This window comes from Macaca mulatta, chromosome 6, assembly GCF_049350105.2.
Source record: "Macaca mulatta isolate MMU2019108-1 chromosome 6, T2T-MMU8v2.0, whole genome shotgun sequence".
NCBI classification, from domain to species: domain Eukaryota; kingdom Metazoa; phylum Chordata; class Mammalia; order Primates; family Cercopithecidae; genus Macaca; species Macaca mulatta.
Window position 1 is genome coordinate 157,985,942 of NC_133411.1, and position 20,717 is coordinate 158,006,658.

The 20,717-nt window shown below is 41.4% G+C and overlaps 1 protein-coding gene across 1 annotated transcript in view; it reads right to left on the reverse strand.

Annotated features, from left to right (window-relative positions):
* The window catches only part of SH3TC2 (SH3 domain and tetratricopeptide repeats 2), a 62,235-nt gene that overhangs the window by 30,103 nt on the left and 11,415 nt on the right, over positions 1 to 20,717 (reverse strand). The window contains exons 3-9 of the mRNA XM_001104761.5: positions 16,573 to 16,700; positions 13,215 to 13,320; positions 11,378 to 11,521; positions 10,095 to 10,296; positions 9,257 to 9,330; positions 6,918 to 7,113; positions 256 to 389 (exon numbers count right to left, since the gene is read on the reverse strand). Coding sequence (XP_001104761.4) covers positions 256 to 389; positions 6,918 to 7,113; positions 9,257 to 9,330; positions 10,095 to 10,296; positions 11,378 to 11,521; positions 13,215 to 13,320; positions 16,573 to 16,700 — 984 coding nt within the window. The remainder of the gene's footprint in view (positions 1 to 255; positions 390 to 6,917; positions 7,114 to 9,256; positions 9,331 to 10,094; positions 10,297 to 11,377; positions 11,522 to 13,214; positions 13,321 to 16,572; positions 16,701 to 20,717) is intronic.

Consider the following 20,717-nt stretch of genomic DNA (forward strand, 5'->3'; position numbering starts at 1 on the left):
GGGAAGACCCAATACAGCCGACCACCCATGATATAGGTAAGTTGGTTTCATCATGTCTCATAGTTCCCCTGCAACCCCAGAATTACCTGAAATCTGAAGTGAAATGCTGCTAATCAAATACGATTCAGGTCATCAACAGAATAGTGGTCATGGCCACCCAAATTCATGAATAGGATTAGAATACTCCTGGTTAGGGACACTATCTTATTCTTGAGGACCGCAGGCTTTTGAAGGTGTCTGAGGACCAACACTCACTGAGCCGGTATACAGATGTGATGTCAGTGCGAGCAAGAGTGTGGAGGAAGCTGCAACACTCAGTCTGCTTATCACTTCCCAGGGCCAACAGGGAGCATCTCTCCTCATCGCTGAAAAAGGCAAAGTTCCTGCTCCTGCATCGGGGCAAAAAACATAGAGACAGATTAGTACAAGGCTTCACACTCCATCTCCTCTTCTCTAGGATGTAGTGGAGGATGCAGAAAAGCCGTCGAGCCATCGGCCCGTAGATGAAACTGGATTCCTCATCTCACCGTTGCATACTGTATTTATACCCCCCAAAAAGAAGAGCTATTGCACATCATGCTGGGAGAACTGAGGGGTATGGTTGTCCGGTAGGTCAGAGTGGGGATGAAAACACCCGTCCTCTTAAAACCCCATCTCCCAAGAAAAACAAAGCCCCTTCTCTCAACCTCTACCCATTCTTTGAGACCCCATGGTACCCATCTTTAATGGAAGAAAAAGGAACTGATTGCTCTAAATGGAAGTGTTGAAAAGGGACCATTTAAAAAGTTTATTTGTCCTTAGGTTATTTCAATAAAAAGTGAGGGACAAGTGACACAATCTAGAGGAGCAATGAAGAAAATCTGACCATAGTCAGAGGAATCTTTCACCATTGTTAAGGTCTGATTCCATGGCATAGAACAACAGTCTAGTCAACATTAAGAGGATTGGAATCGCTAAGGGAAAGAAGTGGGTAAAAGGAAGATCAGGGGAGCTGAAAGAAATTATTATAAACAATGGAGATCTTGATACTCATGCTGTTGTATAAACTAACTGTTAAGCCTAATTTGCGAGATTTGTTACAGAATTGAGTAATTTAAAAACTAATAGTGCCTTAGAAGCTATTGGATTGCCTCTATCTGAACAATTTTTTAGGCCACTTTTAGTTCTAAAAAGAGAATGTTTTAATGTCAGAACCCATTTTTAAAACAAAATTTAAAAAAAAAAAACAAAAAAAAAACAGATACTGTTCTTTTATTTAATCCACACATTTGCCATACAAGGCAGGTACTACTATTATCCTTTTTACAGATGAATAAACTGAGGCACAGAAAAATGAAGTTGGTGGTTAGGGAGTGGTAGAGCAGGACATAAGAACTTCTCTAGTTAAAGCAGTGTTCAAGGAGGGGACGAGATGGGGGTACTGTAATCAGCCATCACCATTTGTCCCCATAACTCAGGTAAATGTAGTTTGAAAGCCCGTGATGAGAAAACTAATAATAGCACCACACTTACCGGGCCCCCATCTCCCTGGGCTGGTCACTAGATTCTCCCCAATACCATGGAAGCTTCTAATCTCAGAACAGCATGTAATTGAAATCTACAACTAAATTCAATTGGGATGAGTTGATCCCGAAGTTTTACAGATCTCTTCAATTTTACAATGTATTCCTAAATTTACTATTTCATTTACTGTTGATAACAACTTTATGGTGCAGGTTTTTTAAATCCATGTTTGTAGATTAAGAAAAGGATTCAGAACGGTTCAGTGACATGCTAAGAATTGCATGGCTAGAAAGTGGTAAAGCTGAAACTAAAACTGAGGTCTTCTACCTCTGTGTGCATTGCCTCACAGCATCTGCTAAAGTCCTGAGTTCCAAGACAACTTAGAGAATTTAGAATTTAGAGAAAGGCCAAGAAGCTTAACAAATTGCATTAGAGATTTCCAAACATGAAAACTGGGTTAGAAGAACATGGCAAAGCTTCTGGCAATATGGCAGGTTGAAGGGTTCTAAAAGGGCCACTCTCCCCCATATCTACAGAAAAATCCTGCATAAAATGTAACAAAGATGACTATTTTAGTACATTCTTTAAAGAAAGAAAGGGAAATCACTGGAAGCCAATAACAAAAGCAAAAACCAAACCCAGACTGGCAGGTAAGAGCGGATGGCCCAGAGCCCCTGGTGGTTTCAGCTGGGACTTTGGCCTTCAGAACTGGGGTTGACCTTCTAATGCCCACCCCAAGGACAGGAGATGTGACTCAGACCTGCCTGAAGCAGGGAGCCAAATTAAACTCCCTGGAGTCTGAAAGGGTTCAACTGCTGTAAAGAGCAGATTGGAAAATTTCTTCCTACCTGCCGAGAACACAGTTTTCATCTATTTGAGTTCCTGGAAAACATCAAACACCTAGGCTTCTGCCACTGGGACGTGTGGGATCTGAATTTCCACTACCTGGTGTTGCTACCACGTTCCAGGAATTAACAGTAAAAAATCAGTCCTGGATCATTACTCCCTAAGGTTCCAGGAGAAGCAAATGCAAAACCTAGTCAGCAAGGTTTTCTTCAGTCCAGGATCCATATAAAGCCCATCTTTTAAAATGTTGAAAATTAGTTCATGTAACAAAAAATACAAACCATGCAATAAAATGAACTATTCACAAAGAGAGCCAATAGTGCACAAATAACTATATTAACACTAAAAAAAACTAGAAATGACAATAATCTGAAGAATTTATAAGAGTGATTAAAAAGGTGAAATAATAAGAAAAAATAGAAACTACAATGAAAAGATGGAACTCTGTGAGAAGAAACAGCTATATATGAAAAACAGCAAAATACAAATCCTGGAAAATGGAAAATAAAGGCACAGAAATAAAGAACTACGTGGGTGGGTTAAACAGCAAGTTTAGTCATAGCGGAGGTGAGAATTAGTGAAACTGAAGATTATGTCAAGAAAACCCATCAGAATTTAGCCTGGTGTGACAAAAAGATAAAAAAATATAAAAAAACTGATTAAGCAAGAATGAGGATAGAATAAGTCCAACGTACCTCTAATAGGAATTCCAGAAGAGAGACTAAAAAGAATGAGAGAGAGGCAATATTCAAAGGAAGAAGGACTGAAAATTTTCCAGAATTGAAGAAAGACATGAATCTTCATATTGAAGAAACCCACCAAGTCCTGAGCAAAATAAATAAACATAATATCATTTTTAACATGATGTCCATTTCTTTATGCTTACAGGTCTTTTGAAGTTGTCTATTTCTCCTACGCCTCCTTTCTTGGTTTAATTACTATTGACAGTTCAATTTCATGGAATGAATGAATTAAATATAAAAGATAACATCATAAATTAATGAAATAAAAACAAAGAAAGTAGAAGAAAATAATCAAGGCAAATGTTGTCATTAAGGAAGTATCAGTATAAAAACAAAAACCAATAAAGATGGTCAACGAAAGAAAAAATGATTCTCTGAAAAGACTAACAAAATGGACAAGGCCCTGGCAACATGGATTTGCAATTTTATATTTAAAGTTATTTTTTCCTGCAAACTTTGAAGATGTTATGCTATACCTAGCTAAATTATCATTCAAGAATATATTTTAAGTATTATATATATTTAAGACAGGCCAAGACTCAGGACTGACAGTATTTATAACCCACAGATCTTCACTGAAATAGCTACTAAAATAGATACACTGTGAAGAAGCAGTGGACAACCTACTGTCAATATGTAATAAAATATATTACACGTAGACACAACATGCAAAGAAATGGCTATGAGACCAATGGCAAAATTATTAGTAGCAAAAATAGATGCCACAAGAAACTGAATTATAAAGACACAGGCAATATGAAGAATAAAAGAGGGGATGTAACAAAAGAATGTTTTCTAACTGTAATACTCTCAAATACTAGTCAACGTTCTTTTTGGTTTTGAGTACATGAATTTATAAATCTTACTTAGTTTTTTAATTTAGGCACATAACTATACACACATCCTTTAGGGAGTAATATACAAGCACAAAAAGAGAACCTACACCGAGAAGATGGAGACTTCAGCAAAGGCTGAATTTCTTCTCAGACCCTGACGCCCAACGAACATAGAGAAAGAGTGACACCCAGTGGCCAGTCGGAAGGCAGCGTGCAGAGACTTCAGCTGCTTACTTGCGTGAAGTTGGGTCAGTCCTCTGAGCTCAACACCCATGTTTCGGTTGCTGTGATTCAAGGAGCTCTGATATCTGGAGAGTGCTTTTGGGGACTGGCAAGGGGCCGGTTCCCCTCTTCTCTTTGTGCCACCCCGCCCTGTTTTCTGGCTCATTTTCCCCTTCTGTACCAAATGTGCAACCTCTGGTGCATTGGGTCCCACAACTGACCAGGCATGGGAGAATGTCGTAGTCCACCTCACACAGCACGGGGGACACTGTTCTTCAGTGTGAGAGGACCCTTACAGCTAAGCCAGTGAAAATGTGATGACTGAATTAATTCAGTAGTGCTGACTTACTGTCATTTGAGGTAAATTAGCGTGAGGTGCAGAAGTCCAAATAGAAGTTATGAAAATGACACCTGTCCCCAATATCGTATTAAAACTGCCTCTCCAGATCACCACCCACAACAATGGCAATGACACAAACAACAATAAGAACAAGTGCCTGTGGATCATACACACACACACACTGTGCCAGGCACCATTCTAAAGTATTTGTGTGTATTATTAGCTCATTTAAAGTCACAGCAATCCTGTTAGGCAAGTGCTAACATTCTACACATTTTACAGATGAGAAAACTGAGGCATGGAGAGATAAATGTATGTGTCCAAAGACACAGAGCTGGTAAACCAGTGGAGGCACAAGCTGTATTCACAAGGTCATGAAAGCCTTTTGGGCAGCCTGACTCCAGAACTCTGTAAGTCATTTAGCTACTGTGCTTCCGGAAGACCTCCCAATGGCCAGTCCCAAAGGCCTTTCCTCACTTGGCCCTGCTGTGTCTCTCTGATGACAGCACAGGTGTCAGCCCCGCCTCCCCCGCAGCTTGTTTCTTCCTCTCTCTGGCTCCACTGTCTCCTCTCTGCGTTCTCTCTTCCTCTGCTCTGTAAATGGAGGCATCCTCCAGGGTTCTTCCCCCATTCCTATTTTCCATTCTCTTTATTCTTTCTCCCTTTCACTGGGACTTCTCACCAGAATGTATTGGATTTAATGTCAGGATTTAAAATCACCAGGACATTTAAGCAGAGTTCACTGGATATAATGTCAGGATTCTAAGGTTCCAGAGGGAAGGCCTTGGGTTCAGCCCCTTCACCTCTGGGGTCCTCACTTCCCCCTGCGGTAACATGAAGGGGTGGCTCAGAGCAATGTTCTCACCTTGGCTGCCCACCAGCCACACCTGGGGCGCTTTTATCAATACCATTGCCCAGCCCCCATCCAGACCAGTTACATGACAGCCTCTGGAGGGAGAACACAGGTATCCATATGTGTACAGCTCCTGGAATCTTTGACTTCCTGTCCACTGGTCCTCAGCAGTGGCCTCTCCTCTCCATTCTCACCATTTTCTAAGTGCCACCCTGGGCTTCTCGAGTCTCCTGCCTCCAGATTCCCCCTGATGATGCACACCTACCCCGAAGCCAGGTTTTATTTCCTAGAGAAAAGGTCCAGTCACACAATATGTCACTCTTGCTCAGAGACATGCAGTGGCTCCCCATTCTCTGCCGGGCTAAGGACAGGGCCCTGACACAGGCATTCCCAGGTTTCCAGAGCATGGACCCACCTTTGCTGCCCCAGTGCCCTTCTGGTAACTTCCTCCCAACTACATGAGTCGTTCTTCGAGCACTGACTCACTTTTCTGCCTATGACCTCTTTTCCCATCAACATCTGTTGAAATATTTTACATTGTGCAAATCTTAATTCACATGTCACCTTCTTCATGAAGTTCTCTTGATATCCTTTTCTTCCTTACAAGTCCCCATAGTTCTCCATCCCTCTCCAGAAGCTCAGTGAGTGGTCTTCCTTGTTTATAGTTATTTGGACTCCCACATTTCTACATGGAGAAAATAACCTTCTGTCTCCTCTTCTCCCCATGAAGGGCAGGGCTTACACGGAGCTTCTGCCCCTTGGTCTGCTCTCTTCATTGGCTGTTTCCCACAAGAGAAAGAATTTCAGTCTCTGTTCTGATCCTTAGACATTTCTTGGACCACATTTTCCCAGTGTGGGGAGTTATGTTGTGTCAATGTTAGGAGCCAACTCTCCCTTTCCCCACGTACTTCCTGCTCCCAGGCTTTCGACTGTTTCCTATCCCCACTCCAAAAAGATGGGGCGATACCCCATATCTCTGTCCTTCCATGACAGGGTGGGTGGAGCAGGCTGGCCACCTTCTCCTGATTGGCCAGGCAAATGGGTCTGCTCCTCAGAACCAGCCTTTCTGGGTTCAAGGCAGAAAAGAGTAAGAGAAGCACTCTGCCCTCCTAGCCAATGCTGAAGTCACACATTGGCATTCAGCTTGACAGCTGAATGAGTGAAGATCTATATGAGACCTACCTCCCAGCCCTACGTGGGATCAGCACACTGCCCATCTATTATTCCCCGTGTGTGCCCTTCCTCTGAAGGGGCCCTGTGGTTAGACAGGGTGGGTAGCAGGATCCAAGTACCAAAACCGCACCCTCAGTGCTTAACAGCATGCCCTTTGTCTTGGAGTTTTGCTTCCCTCCTTGCACAGAGGAAGTCCTCAGTGACCACCTGTTAAAATAAATTGAACTGATGCATTCTCTCCTTTCTATCAGTCTCTGTATCAACCTTGGTGTCAGAATGTAATTTTCTGGCTCCATGTTACCAGGGCACCCTCGAAGCTCAACTGCAAATCTGCTCAAAGAGAGGAGGGAACCCTGGGAAAGGCAGCCCAGCTCCAGGATATGCTCACTGTCAATACTCACATTGGGGAATAAGAATCAGGATCTATGTTCCTGGTGGGGACAAAGCCCACTTGTCCTGAACTCGTCGACTTTCCAATGAACCACTGAAGCCCAGGTATGACAAAGCCAATGATTTCAATGCTTTCTCCCTGGTAGAAACTCAGTTCATCCTTTCCTTCTGGCTCATAACTCTTCATGGCCTTACAGCGTCCTCTGCCTGTGGAAAATAGCACAGAGATCAGCTACAGAAGACGTGAACAGATGAGCCTCCCATCACCTTCCAATGCAATAGAAAATGAGGGATTCCCAGACTTTAGAATGTCAAGGACCAGTAACATTTCACTCCTCTCCCCACCCCAAAATTGGCAGGAATGACTCAGCACAATTGGCTTTTCGTTTTGCCAATCTAGGACATATTTTTAAAAGAACTACAATCCACTTTCACCGAAGAAAAGATGTCTTAACAAACATAAAAAAAGATATTCTCAGATAGTGGATATGCCTTAAAAACGAATAAACGTAGCTTATAGGAAACTGGAAAGCTTGCTGTATTGTCCTGGTTTGTCTGATTTTGCAACTGTCATGTAAACGCTTTGTCATGGTTGACACAAATCCACAGACCAGTGTGTGAGAACCACTCGACCAGAGAAGCTTTCCATGTCCTTCCAGCTCCCTTGGCCTCTATGACTCTCAGTCTCCCCAACTGTAAAACGGGGATAATAAGAATACCTGCTGCTTATAAATATTAAAAAGAATCAAAGAGATACAGTGCACAATGCCTGGTACCTGGTCAACCCTCAATGAACATTAGCCTCATTACCGCTGGTGGAATAGAAAGCTGCTAATGACTTAGAAGGATCTAAAAGACTCCCTTTCTGACTATGGTAATTACTCAAACTGATAAATTGCCTAGCTAAGATCTAGCAATGACCTTTTGATAAATGTTTTTCTGTCCAGTTTACAAAGTACAATCTGCATTCACTTTCTCAGGTCTTCCCAAGAGCCTTAAAGGGCAAGGAAACGATCAGAATCCCCTTTTCCCAGATTACAGAGGGAGAGAGAGGGTAGGTGATTTGCCTAAGGATTGTATGTGTGGCAAAACTGGGTCAAGAACTTAAGTCTTCCGACTGCTAGTTAGCCTCTCTATGAATCCTGCCCTGGTGGAGATAATGGCTTTTATGTGTCTTAGTTTCGATATTTGCTCTAGCTTCTCTGCTAAAGCTACTAGCCTATTTTTTCTGACATTTTTGGTCAAGTTTCTAGTTTGTGTTTTCAAGATCAGAAATTCCCACTGTTCTAAGGGTTGATGGGATCTACCACGTGTTAAATATCTACATTGTATAAGAAACTGTACAGAGTGGTTTATGGATGTCATTTTGTTTGGTTCTCATAACAACATTGAAGTCGGTTTTATTGTATCATTTTACTAATGAGGAAGTTGCAACATAGGGCAGGTGGATTGGCCAAGACCACCTTGGTTTTAAGTTGGGGAGCCAGAATTTGAACCCAGAACTGACTTCAAAGCCTTGCATTCTAACTACAAGTCTGAACTGCTTTAGGAAGCCAAAAATCTGGTTTTCCATCAATAACTGATTAGATCTGATGTCTTGGTTCCATAATCCTTCTATTTCTTTTTTTATGTTATTTGGGTTTAGCACTTATAAAATTGTATTTTGTGGTAGGAGTGTGTGGGAGGGGGGTGAAGGGGAGTTCTATGGATGAAGATGAACAGAAGGTATTTCTAGATGTCTAAAAAGTGTTGGACTTCATTATCCAGTAGATACATATCTACACTACTTACAGATATGCGTGTGTATACACACATACAGAGATTATTTAAATTGTGCGTGTGTGTGTGTGTATAATTCATTTATTCAACAAATTTTTACTGAGTACCCTTACGTGCCAGGCATTTCTACTCTTCCTAAATTCAAAGTTAATTTTACAAAACTCCAAGGGAAATTAGAGAATGTTTTGACCAGAGATTGAAACAGGCAGCCCACAGGCTGCATTTGGCTCATAAAACATTTAATTTGGCCCACAACAGGCTCTTTTTTCACTCATGTATCTTAAAATCCCTAATTGTTCCTGCTATTCCCTAACACCTTCCATCCAGGCCCCCTAGCATCTGTGTGTCCTGCCCACACCTGCAGGCATTTGTAGCTGCCCCCTGGATTGAGACCTCTCATTTCACAGGCAGGGAAAACCATGTGCACAGACAGAAACTGGCTTCCCTAAATCCAGTTCCTAGCAGAGACAAAACAGAAATTCACATCAACTGACTCTAAACCTGCAGATAAAATTGAGAGACAGGACAACATTATCTCCCTAACAATACTATGTTTTTGACTCAGCCGTACCAATCTGATAGGAGCCTGTCCAATCCCTCTTCCTGGAAAGGCCACAGCTTCCTGGATAATTCTTTAGGAACCACCTGCCAATGAAAATATGGGGTTTGCAAATACGGATTTCAAAAAATTGCAACAAGGAACAGAACAGTCCATCATTATAATGATGATGATGAGTATTGTTTTTTCTCTTATTTAAATGATAGCAAACGTTTATTGAGAACTTACTTTTTGCCAGGACATGTGAAAAGGTGAGAAGTTAGCAGACCTGGGATATTTTGTGACTCCGAAAGTAGTTTGTCAGTTAAATAACTAACGAACAATCCCTTCACATTTGAACTGTCGGATTTCTGCCAGAGTCACACACAGGTCCATGGTGTGAGGTAATGTTTACTGTCAATCTGTATATTTAAGTTTATCATATCCTCCAGCAGGAATTCTTAAACTTTAGTGTGAAAAACATCTCCTGGGAAGTTTATTTAAAATGCAGATTCCTAAACTCAACCCCAAGAGAGTCTAAGGAGGCCCAGACAAGTGGTCCCCAGTCCATACATAGAGAAACACTACATTGGCAGTCATGTGGTATATTTGCTCCTAAGTACAATGCCCATCTGAAATTTAGAGTTGTTACAATGCCCATCTGAAATTTAGAGTTGTCTCCAATTTCATCAGATTGTACAAACCTTGATTGTTAAAAAAGAAGAGAAAAAGACAGAAAGATAAAGAGCCACCCAGAATCTGTTCTCTCCTCCACACTGTGGATGCCCATATCTGAAAGCATGCCTACTCTGTTCTGTGCAGACCTCAGTCTGCTCTGGGACTTGCTCCCAGGAGGCAGATGGCTACTCACTGGTGGAAAGGGAGAGGCAGAGGCTCCAAGGCTGACACCAGTACCAGGCCCCGCTGACCTGTCACCAAGGACACGCCTTCCAGCTCGGACCCTGCTTCTGCCATCTTCACTGAGATTAACTCATTCTTGCAAAGTGTCAAGCACTCCCCTTCCTTCTCAGCTGGTGGAGTCACAGAGCACAGGGCTCTGCAGAAGAAGTGGCCTGTGGATAATGAGAAAAGCGATGGTTTTCCAAGGAGTAGCAGGAAGTGAAAAGGGATTATCACACGAAGTAATGTTTCTATCCAGAGCTGGAGTGCTTCTCCTCCTGGAAGTAAAGCAGACATTTCATGGGGGAGACAGTAAAAGAGGCCTTATGATCCCAGGAAAGCTGATACCAGGAAGAAAAAAGCCATTGAGAGGGAATTCAGTTTAAACAGACACCGACATTTCTAATAATCTATGAGAAAAAGGCTTAATTGGGACTTTATCTTGAAAAAGGGATGAAAACTTGTGAAAATATGTTTATATTGAACAGAATTTCATTTATTGTTGCAACCTCATGATTAAAATTAGAACCAAAAAGGAATTGATTAAATTAGTTTGGGTGAATATAATTACTCCAATAAGTTTTATAATAGCATGATATTAAATTTTTTCCTTCATGCAATATTTGTGTAATGCAATCCTAAGAAGAATCCTTTTTGCAAAAATATCATATGCAAATCTGGCTCTTTCCATGTGTCTGTGATGTCATCAGGCTTATCCACCTCATAGTTGTTAACTGGTAGATGATAACCTTGATGGGACTCTCACCTATAAACAGATCAAGAGGTGCTCCAAGAGGTTCCTCAACATCACCTTCCTCAATCTCATAAAAAACTTCAAGTTTTGCAACATTTGCAACTTTATTTTACAATCAAATTTTATCACATGTTTGGAAAAGTGTTTCTCGATTTTGGATAGACATTAGATTTATGTGGAAAACTTTCCAAAATATGCCAATGCCTGGGCCCCGACCTTTAGAGATTTAATGGGCCTAAGTGGAGCCCTGACATGGGGATCTTAGTAAAACTCTCCAAGCAGCTCTAATATCAATCAGTGAGACCGACCAGCACAGCTATTCATGTAATGTCGGTGTTTAACTGAGAGGAATGTTCAAAGTACTATTATAACAAGTGGGTTCATTTATGAATATTCCATGTTTCAATGATTTTTCCCTCCGTTCGTATCCTGCTTATTTCAGGGCCACTGGTAGCAAATATCTGAATAAGACCCCATCCCTACCCTTATGCCGCACTCACCTTCCTGTATCAGGAGTCCCAAGTATATTGTTTCCAGGTGTTTATCATCTACAGACACTTGGATCTCCGTATCCTCCACCAATATGCAGTTGAGCCAGTACTTGTGGTCAAAGAGGAGATGTTCCAGACACACGGATACATAGCCTAAGAAGTCAAGCCAACAGGATTTCTGAACAAAATGATTTCTGACATAGCTGAGCACAGAAGAGAGTGAGAAAATTCCCTCCTGAGCTTGATTCCCAGACCACAAGCCCCAACCTGCCATTTAACCGGAATTAAAACAGCATAAGAGGGAAAGCTAGACATTTTCTAGAATGAGTTGAGTCTTCTCAACATCTATGGGGAAATACAAGTCATTTCTAAATGTTATTTACCATTTTGACATATTGTGGGTTTCCATAAATGCGTAATGAGATGACCAAAACCAACTGCCTTTTTCTAATATATCCATGGAGGTCTCCAAGTTTACAGTGTTGACTATGGGGGTTCCTAGTGCCCCCTTAAAGTTCTCCAGACCTGAGGTTCAAACTACTGTGCCCCTGATGATGCAGTGGCTGAAGAGGTGCTACATGGTTCCCCCTCAGTGAATTTCAGGAGTCCGGATTTGCTTCCACCTACCAGCTCTGACCCTGCCCCTCCTCCAATGCCCAGAAGATCTCTCTGGTAAACGCAGACTAAAAACTATGTATATTAGAAAACTCTAGTAATTATACATAGTATTTTAAACATGGCCATAAACATGACTACTCACATTGCTTCTCTTGAGCCTTCTTCTTTTTCCTAAGATGCAAAAGCCTTTCTGTTTCCATCCTGACTATCCATTGTGCTGATCTAGGCCTTATGTATCTTGTATAATTGCACTTTTGAACTTTAATGTGCACACAAATCACATGGGGATCTTATTAAACTACAGATGCTTAGTGAAGGTCTGAGATAGGGTTGAGCTTCTCCTTTTTTTTTTTTTTTTTTTTTTTAAATAGATCCCATGTGCTGCCAATGCAGCCGGTCTATGGAGCACAGTTTGAATAGTGAGGATGTCTGATCGTCAGGAAAGAGTTGTGTAGTGTGGACAGCAGATCTCCAGACCATAAGAGGAGAAGTTATACCCTATGTCTTCCAGTCATGAGTCGTCTTGACCCTCCACCCCTGCACAAAATCTGTCCTTGTGTATGTCGGCATGGAGCCCAGCATTTTCTGAGAGATATAAAACATCCATCAAATTAGGTGGCCTCTTGTTTTGTTTGGCTTTGCTTTAACTTCCCTATTATAAGTTGTTCTCTCTGGAGAAGGCAGGTGAACCATTTCCCACCACAATGGAACTGATGCTGCATCCCAATGTCCTTCTTTACCTTCTAGAAAACCCTGCAGCCTTAGGATGCTATAAGCAGATAATTTCCCTATTTCTTTCTTTAACTCTTTTCCAAATACATGTGATAACACATCTGTTTACTATGTTGAGCAGCTACTTTGCTCTTACTCAAGATTAATTCCTTATAGTTTAAAACACACACACTAGCACCAGGTTCACATCTATTTCAGTACTTTGAACTTAGTAGATGACCAATAACTGTTTTCCAGTTGACTGGTTATCTAATAAAAAAGGATCTCCCTGAACACAAAAAAAGCAAACTTCTTCATATGGCATTTTAGAATAATAGTTAATATTTGCTTTAGATTTAGTTTGAGGCATTTTGTGATATTTCAAAAGTTAATCATCTTTTTTTAAGGCTCTATTTCTCTTAATTACCAGAGCCACACCAATTCCTTAATGTCAAGCCCTACAAGTTGGCTAAACTGTGGAGGAGGTCATCCTCCACCTGCTGGCTTTGTATCATACCTAAATTAAGGTACGTGGAGAACTTCCAAATTTCCTCCATGGTCTTGAAGGTGATGAGAAACTGGGACCTCTGAGACTGGATACTGACCAACCTTGCTGAGAGGTCCTACGTAAAGAAAACAATAAGTCAGCCTGGGATGACAGAAGTGTCCCATTAGCAAGCTCGTATATAGACCAAATACTCTGTATGAACTTCTTGATTATGGCATTGATTTTTACATCACCAAAAAATGGAAACAACTTAAATATTCATCAATAAGAGATTGGCTAAAATAGAGTACAATTTATCCATAAAGTGAAATATTGTATTATACAGCCACAGAAAAGAAGAAAGAAGCTCTTTGTGTACTGATATAGGCTCCAGATATAATACTGCTATACAGCAGCAGCAAAAAGAAGCCAGGGAATAGAAATATGTGCAGAGAATGCTACTTTTTGTGTTAAAAAAAAAAAAGTGTATGTGGGAGGATAAAGGAGGATGATTCATAGAAGGCATCTTGAAAGCAAATTTGATTGTGAGTCTATGACTAATGATTATTTTTATTAATATAAAGCTGAAAACAGAAAAACCAAAACACACAAAAATAATCATCCCAGTCCTCACCCCTAAAGATCATCAATGTTAGCACCTTCATGTAAGAACTTTGAATCTTTTTTCCTACACGAGTTTCCATACAACTATTTCACATACATAGAATCACATTGCATAAATTATTTTGCAATCTTCTTTTGCTGCTAAGCAATATTTTGCAGAGCATCTTCCATGTCATCACATAGTTTACACCATTCTTAATGGTTACATAGGCCATTGTTGCATTAACATAATGCATTATTATCATTTCCTTACGGTTTTACGTTTGGATTGTTTCACATTCTTTAAAATCCTAAATGGTACTATGATAAGCATCTTTATAGCTAAATCTCTGCGCACATTCTTAATTGTTTTAACAAGTAATTCTAAGAAGTGCAATTGGAAATGCAAGGATATGCACATTTTCAATCCTAAAATGCAGTCACCCAACTGTCCCCCAGGAAGGCATTCCAACTTACATGCTCATAAGGAGAGCGAGAGGACTATAAGCCTCTTGGGTTTGTTTTTGTTTGTTTCTTTGTTTCTTTGCTTGTTTGCTTGTTTGTTTTTTAGAATCTTGCTCTGTTGCCACGCTGGAGTGAAGTGCAGTGGCGCAATCTCGGCTCACTGCAACCTCTGTCTCCCGGGTTCAAGCGATTCCCCTGCCTCAGCCTCTGGGACTACAGGCACCCACCACCACATCCGGCTAATTTTTTTGTATTTTAGTAGAGACAGGGTTTCACCATGTTGGCCAGGATGGTCTCGATCTCCTAACCTCATGATCCACCCACCTTGGCCTCCCATAGTGTTGGGATTACAGGCGTGAGCCACCGTGCCCAGCATGGGTTTTTTTTTAATACCTAAAAAAAAAAGCAGGTCTGAATCACTGCCCAGACTTAGTTTTCCCTTACATCTATTGTTTGTTCAAGCCTCTGGAGTTGACTATAACAAGTATTGGTCAGAACATCCCTCCACCAGGTCAGGTGCTGTCATCAGTACCAACTCCAGGAGCCCTATCATGAGGGAAACTTAGAGGCAGAAGAAGATAGAAGAATCCAGAAGAAAAGCCCCAGTTCAGTAAAATCAGAACTCTGGGGTTCCTTCTGCCATACCAAACCCCAGGAGGCCCCAGATCCATCATTAGGGAAGGGGTGCTAGGTAAAAATCAACTTATAGAGAATTTACTACATCCCTGGCACTTCACCCAGAGCTTTATGAGCAATATGTCATTTAACTCCAACAAAAGTCCTATGAAGAGAACGCAATGACAGTATTTAGTCCATTCCAAAATGTGCTTTGATCACATTTAACCACTTCTGAACTAAAAGATAAGGAAGTGTGTCATCAACCATAATTGGAAGCATTTGTTTTCTTTTTTGGAGGTACATAAAATAACAGTGCATTTTATAATCAGTGGCATCTTAGATCTAATGAAAAATGACATTATCCCTGTTGTATATTCAAGGGGGCCAAGGCACAGAGAGGTTAAGCAAATTGTCCAAGGTCACCTTCAGGGAGTACGTTGCAGAGAACCTTGATTAGATTTCAGATCTAGCTGACTCCAGACCTCAACTTTAGCCCACAAGTTTGTCTGACTCAAGCTTCAGCCCAGCAGACCAGCTCTCTCAATCAACCCTGCTCCTGCCATACCAAATGAGACTCAAAATAAAGGAAAATCTACAGTACCAATAGCAGCCAATGTCTCCCAGCTCCTGAATTCCAGGTATTAAAAAAATAAAATGAAATTCAAAAAAACGTAGCTACTATTTATAGAACACATATCACCAAACACAATGCCAAGCTCTCTGCTGATACCATCTCATGTTTTCTCCCTGAAAAACCAGACATTATCTTTTTCAGCTGCATGACATTTAGACCACTTTTCTCTTTCAGTTTGTACCAGATTCCTGCAGAAACTGTAAAAAGTAACTAGAACATATTAGTTTATTATGTAAAGTAATATTATCCTTTCCCTACCTCTAGTCGAAACAATTTTTTTCCATTTCTGACTTTAGTTCTCCTCCTTAGTACATCCTAAACTGTAAATAATTTGATCACACCCTTCTTTCTTGGTTTTAACAAATGAAGATATTATCTACCTACTATGAAAGATGAGAAATTGGTTTATTTACTTTATTGTTTTTTTCTCCCCTCACCCACGTATTTATAAGGTATTGTTTTTTAACTGGCAATCTTAGTACTTTAAAAATATATACTTAGTGGTTACCAGGAGCTGAGACATGGGGATAGTGGGAGTTATTGTTTAATAGATGTGAAATTTCAGTTTGAGATGATGAAAAAGTTCTGGAGGTGCATAGATTGTGAATGTACTTAGTGCCATAGTGAATTGTACACTTAAAAAATGATTAAAATGGAAAATTTTATGTTATGTATATTGTATCACAGTAAAAAAAAGAATTTGAAATTATCACATTAGAAAAAAAGTATGCTTAATGAGGTATGTATTATAACAATTACCATTCTATATAGGTTAAGTAACTTGTCAAAGATCACACAACTAACAGAAGATTTAAAACCAAATTTTCTCTGACTCAGCAACTCCAAGTTACCCCATTCAGAGCTCCTGCCCATTCCTCTCCACTCCTGTGCAGAGAATGTGCACGGAATCTTTCATTCATTCAGTCTACCTATCAGATGTTTTTTCCGAGGGCCTACTTTGTTCCAGATGCTGTCTTTGGTGCTAGGGATCCTATAGCAGACTGACACCGTCAGCACTCAGCATTCACCTGTTTCCTTCATGCATTCACCTGTTTCCTTCATGCTCACCTTAAACAGCATGCGCACCTCCTGGTCCTCATTCTCCAGCGCCCAGAGCCGCCTCCGAGCAGCTTCCTGCAAGGGTCCGTTTACACACCTCCTGGAGCGGCTCTTTACACAGAAGGAGAGTGTCAGGTCTTAAAGAGAACAGAGAGAGAAGGATCAGGCTGGAAATAGAATAAAATGGAAGAAAGAGTTAGATAAACCCACAGTGTTTCCCCTACATGTATACCTGAACCCTCAACTGGTGTCCTCATTAGTTACAGATGAGAGGGGTCTTAACACTCCTTGGAGCACCCCTTTAAATGGTCCTCCCTAGAGGAAAAACACATACTGAACCCAGGAGGGCTCTGGAATCACAAGAGTTGATGCACTCACGTTGGTTATTTCTGCTTTGCACAGGGTTTATTCCTACACTGCCTGTCACTGATGTGATGGTGCTGACACAGGACCAGCTAGGACATACATCACTCCCTGTGAATAACTTGTGAAAGTTTAGAATCAATAGGACTTTACTCATATTTAAGGAAATGTACTTATATGTCAAATTATCTTATGTAATAGACATATACTTTGTGCATTACACATAAACACATACACATAAACACATTACACATAAACGCATTTTCTCTAACCTGTTTTTTCTGATACTGCAATTATTAATGTTTGTCAGGGTAATTAGTTAATGTATTAAAGTCTACCTTTAATTTCTCCAAAATGCACATTCATTTAACAGATACTCATTGAGAGCTTTCTGTGAGCCAGAAGCTGTTTTACGGGCTTCTCAGCAGAGAACAAAACAGACAGTCCCTGTTCTGATGGAGCTTGTATTCTTCTTGGTAAGTGAGTAACTACGCAAGAAATTCCACAAACACAATAGTTTCAGATGGAGAAGAGTGCTATGAAAAAAAATTAATGGGGTCAAGAGACAGAGAGATGGAGTGCTTGAAGTCCTTTGGATAGTGTTGTCGAGAAAAGTCACACTGGCCAGGCGCGGTGGCTCACGCCTGTAATCCCAGCACTTTGGGAGGCCGAGGCGGGCGGATCACAAGGTCAGGAGATCGAGACCACGGTGAAACCCCGTCTCTACTAAAAATACAAAAAATTAGCCGGGCGCGGTTGTGGGTGCCTGTAGTCCCAGCTACTCGGGAGGCTGAGGCAGGAGAATGGCGTGAACCCGGGAGGCGGAGCTTGCAGTGAGCCGAGATCGCGCCACTGCACTCCAGCCTGACTCCGTCTCAAAAAAAAAAAAAGAAAAGTCACACTGAGGAGGTTCATTGTATAATTGCACTTTGCAATGTGTCTTCTTTAGACAGTAAGCAGCAATCCTGTTAAGAATTATTCAACACAATAAACCAATAAACCGAGAAGGCATTGGAATAGATCATCACAGAGGTCTCACTTCCAGCCTCAACTTGCCAGGACCATTTTAAATTCCTGAGTACATTAGAGATGACCCCTATCATGCTGGCCTGAGTCCACAAAGCAGCTGTGGACTTCTACCTTTAAAAGGCTTATCTTTAACCTAGAAGTCGTGAAAATGCTGTGGCTGCAAATGAGCTCTTCTACGACATTCCCAAATGACCTGACTTTGATGTAAACTTCACGTGGGTGTTTGTTCCACTCAGTTCCTCCTAGGCTTGTCCTCTAATCTCATGCAATCCCCTTTTCTTCAGCAGCCCCCATCCATCCAGGCCTCCATCTGGTAGCCTCATGGCATGCTGAGCTCTAGGAGGAGGTACGGCACAAAGATGAAGCCCAGGGAGGGGTCATGCAGCCTCCAGCTCAAGACTGGGCTCTGTCCCTCAGTAACTGTGCCACCTTAAACAATTAATCACCTCTCTGTGCATGGCTTTTCCCTTTAGCAAAATGGCTTTTATGGTACCCATCCCGCAGGGGTTTTAAGATGTTTACTAGACTGGGTGCAGTGACTCATGCCTGTAGTCCCAGCAGTTTGGGAGGTCAAGAGAGGAGGAGAGATTAAGCTCAGGAATTCAAGACCAGCCTGGGCAACGTGCCAAAACCCTGTCTTCTGACAAAAAAAGAAAAAAAAAATTAGCCAGACATGATGGCCTGGGCATGGTGGTGCATGCCTGTAGCCCAGTTACTCAGAGGCTGAGATAGGAGGATGGCTCGAGCACAGGAGGCTGAGGTCACAGTGAGTCAACATCACACCACTGCACTCCAGCCTGGGCAATGGAACAAGACCCTGTCTCAAGGGGGAAAAAAAAAAAAATTTCTTCCTAAATAACATCGTGCATATAAATCTTTTTACTCAGTGCCTGGTACATGTTAAATATTCAATAAACACATTAAGCATTAGCTGTTGCCCCTCCTCACCTCTCCATCACCAGCAAGTACTGCTCATGGCTGGCTGTCCTTAGATGATCATGACTATTAACCTTGGCAATAACTGATTCTATGATTCCTTTCTATGAAACCCATCTCATCCATCCTTCCAACATCTGATCCACAATACCCATTCAAATCTCTTAGAGTAGCCCCAGCTGACTGACAGTCAGGGCCTTAGGTGTGAATCTCCTTGCCATGCACATGAATCCATGAATATGGAACTCAAAAGACCTGGACTTAAATAAGCAGACTGCTCTTGAGATCTCAACCGTGAGAACTGATACTTAGGGCAGAACTTCTGGGCTCACAGTGGGATCCTACAGTGCCCTCTGCATCACTAGAGCAGGGAGGAAGTCAAGCTCAATATTGTTTTCATGAAGTGGATTGTGCCACAGATTAATCCTTCTCAAAGTCAGTTCTGTAATTGTGATAATATGTCTGACTGATTCTGTCTGCAACTGCACTGCATTAAGGAGAGGTTGGCAGCTACAGCCATCTCCCCTTCTTACTCCGTGACCTTCCTGGAAACAGCATCAGGGTGGAAAATGCTGAAAGATGGACAAGTTCAGCCCGAGGTCAGTTCAGTTTCACCTACAGATACCCTTTGTTCACTGGCCTTCATGCATTGATAAGGCAAAATGCTGACTCTACAGAGCTCATGAAACAACAGATGGTAATTCAGGTTTTTTCGGGGGTGGTCCAAGCTAACAGACAGATAAGCAGATTAACACAGTATCAAGAAACAAAGGGCAAAGTTTTTCTCATTGTCAACCAAGAAGTTTGACAGAATTTGAAATCGGGCCTACGGCTATACCACCCTGAACACGCCCGATCTTGTCTGAATTTGGGAAAAGAAAGAACCTGGTGTGACATGTATATAATATCTATTTACGTGGTCTAGATCCTTTAAATATTTATAATCTTTTTCACAAGTCTATATTTTGTGTTACAGGGAGAGCTACATTTTTGGAGGGTGAAGGAGAGTCGTGGTTTTGAACAAGGCCCTTCCTCATCATGTGTTAACTGTGTCGTGGTGAAGTTATTTCCCTCTCTGACACTCTGTTTCCCATCAGCTAAATGGAGATTTGGGCTCTTCCACCTAGCAATGGGCAAGCAAAAATGAGAAAAACATGTGAGGATCATTTGGCATGCGAATTGCCCTTTAAAATGGTCCCATCTACTGTACAACAGAAATCAAGTCTTCTGCAGGTTTGTCCTCAGAGTTTCTGGTACAGAGTTCAGCTGACATGCACCTTTCCTCTGATGACAACTTTCTCTTTGCAGGCTTCATCAATGTCTTTCAAAGGGGATTTTGTGAGAGGATGTGTATTAAGAATAAGATTTTTTTCACATTAATTTCAAAACTTTTTCTGCTTCTGAAAGATTCATACAGATGCCCTTCTGCTCAAGCCAATCTCACTTCACATATTCATTTAGTTATTCACTTATTTAACAAATATTCACCCGGAACCTACCACATATGAAGTACTATGTCGGGTATCATATAGAATGTAAAAGTGGCCTCCACATATTCATTCAGCCATTCATGTATTCATTTATTTATTTATTTTGAGGAAAGGTCTCACTCTGTTACCCAGGCTGGAGTACAGTGGTGCAATTACAGCTTACTGCAGCCTCGACCTCCCAGGCTCAGGCAGTCCTCCCATCTCAGCCTTTCAAGTAGCTGGGACTGCAAGCATATGCCACTATGTCTGGCTAATTTTCTGATTTTTTTTTTTTTTTTTTTAGAGATGAGGTCTCACTCTGTTGCCCAGGCTAGGCCCCAACTCCTGGGCTCAAGT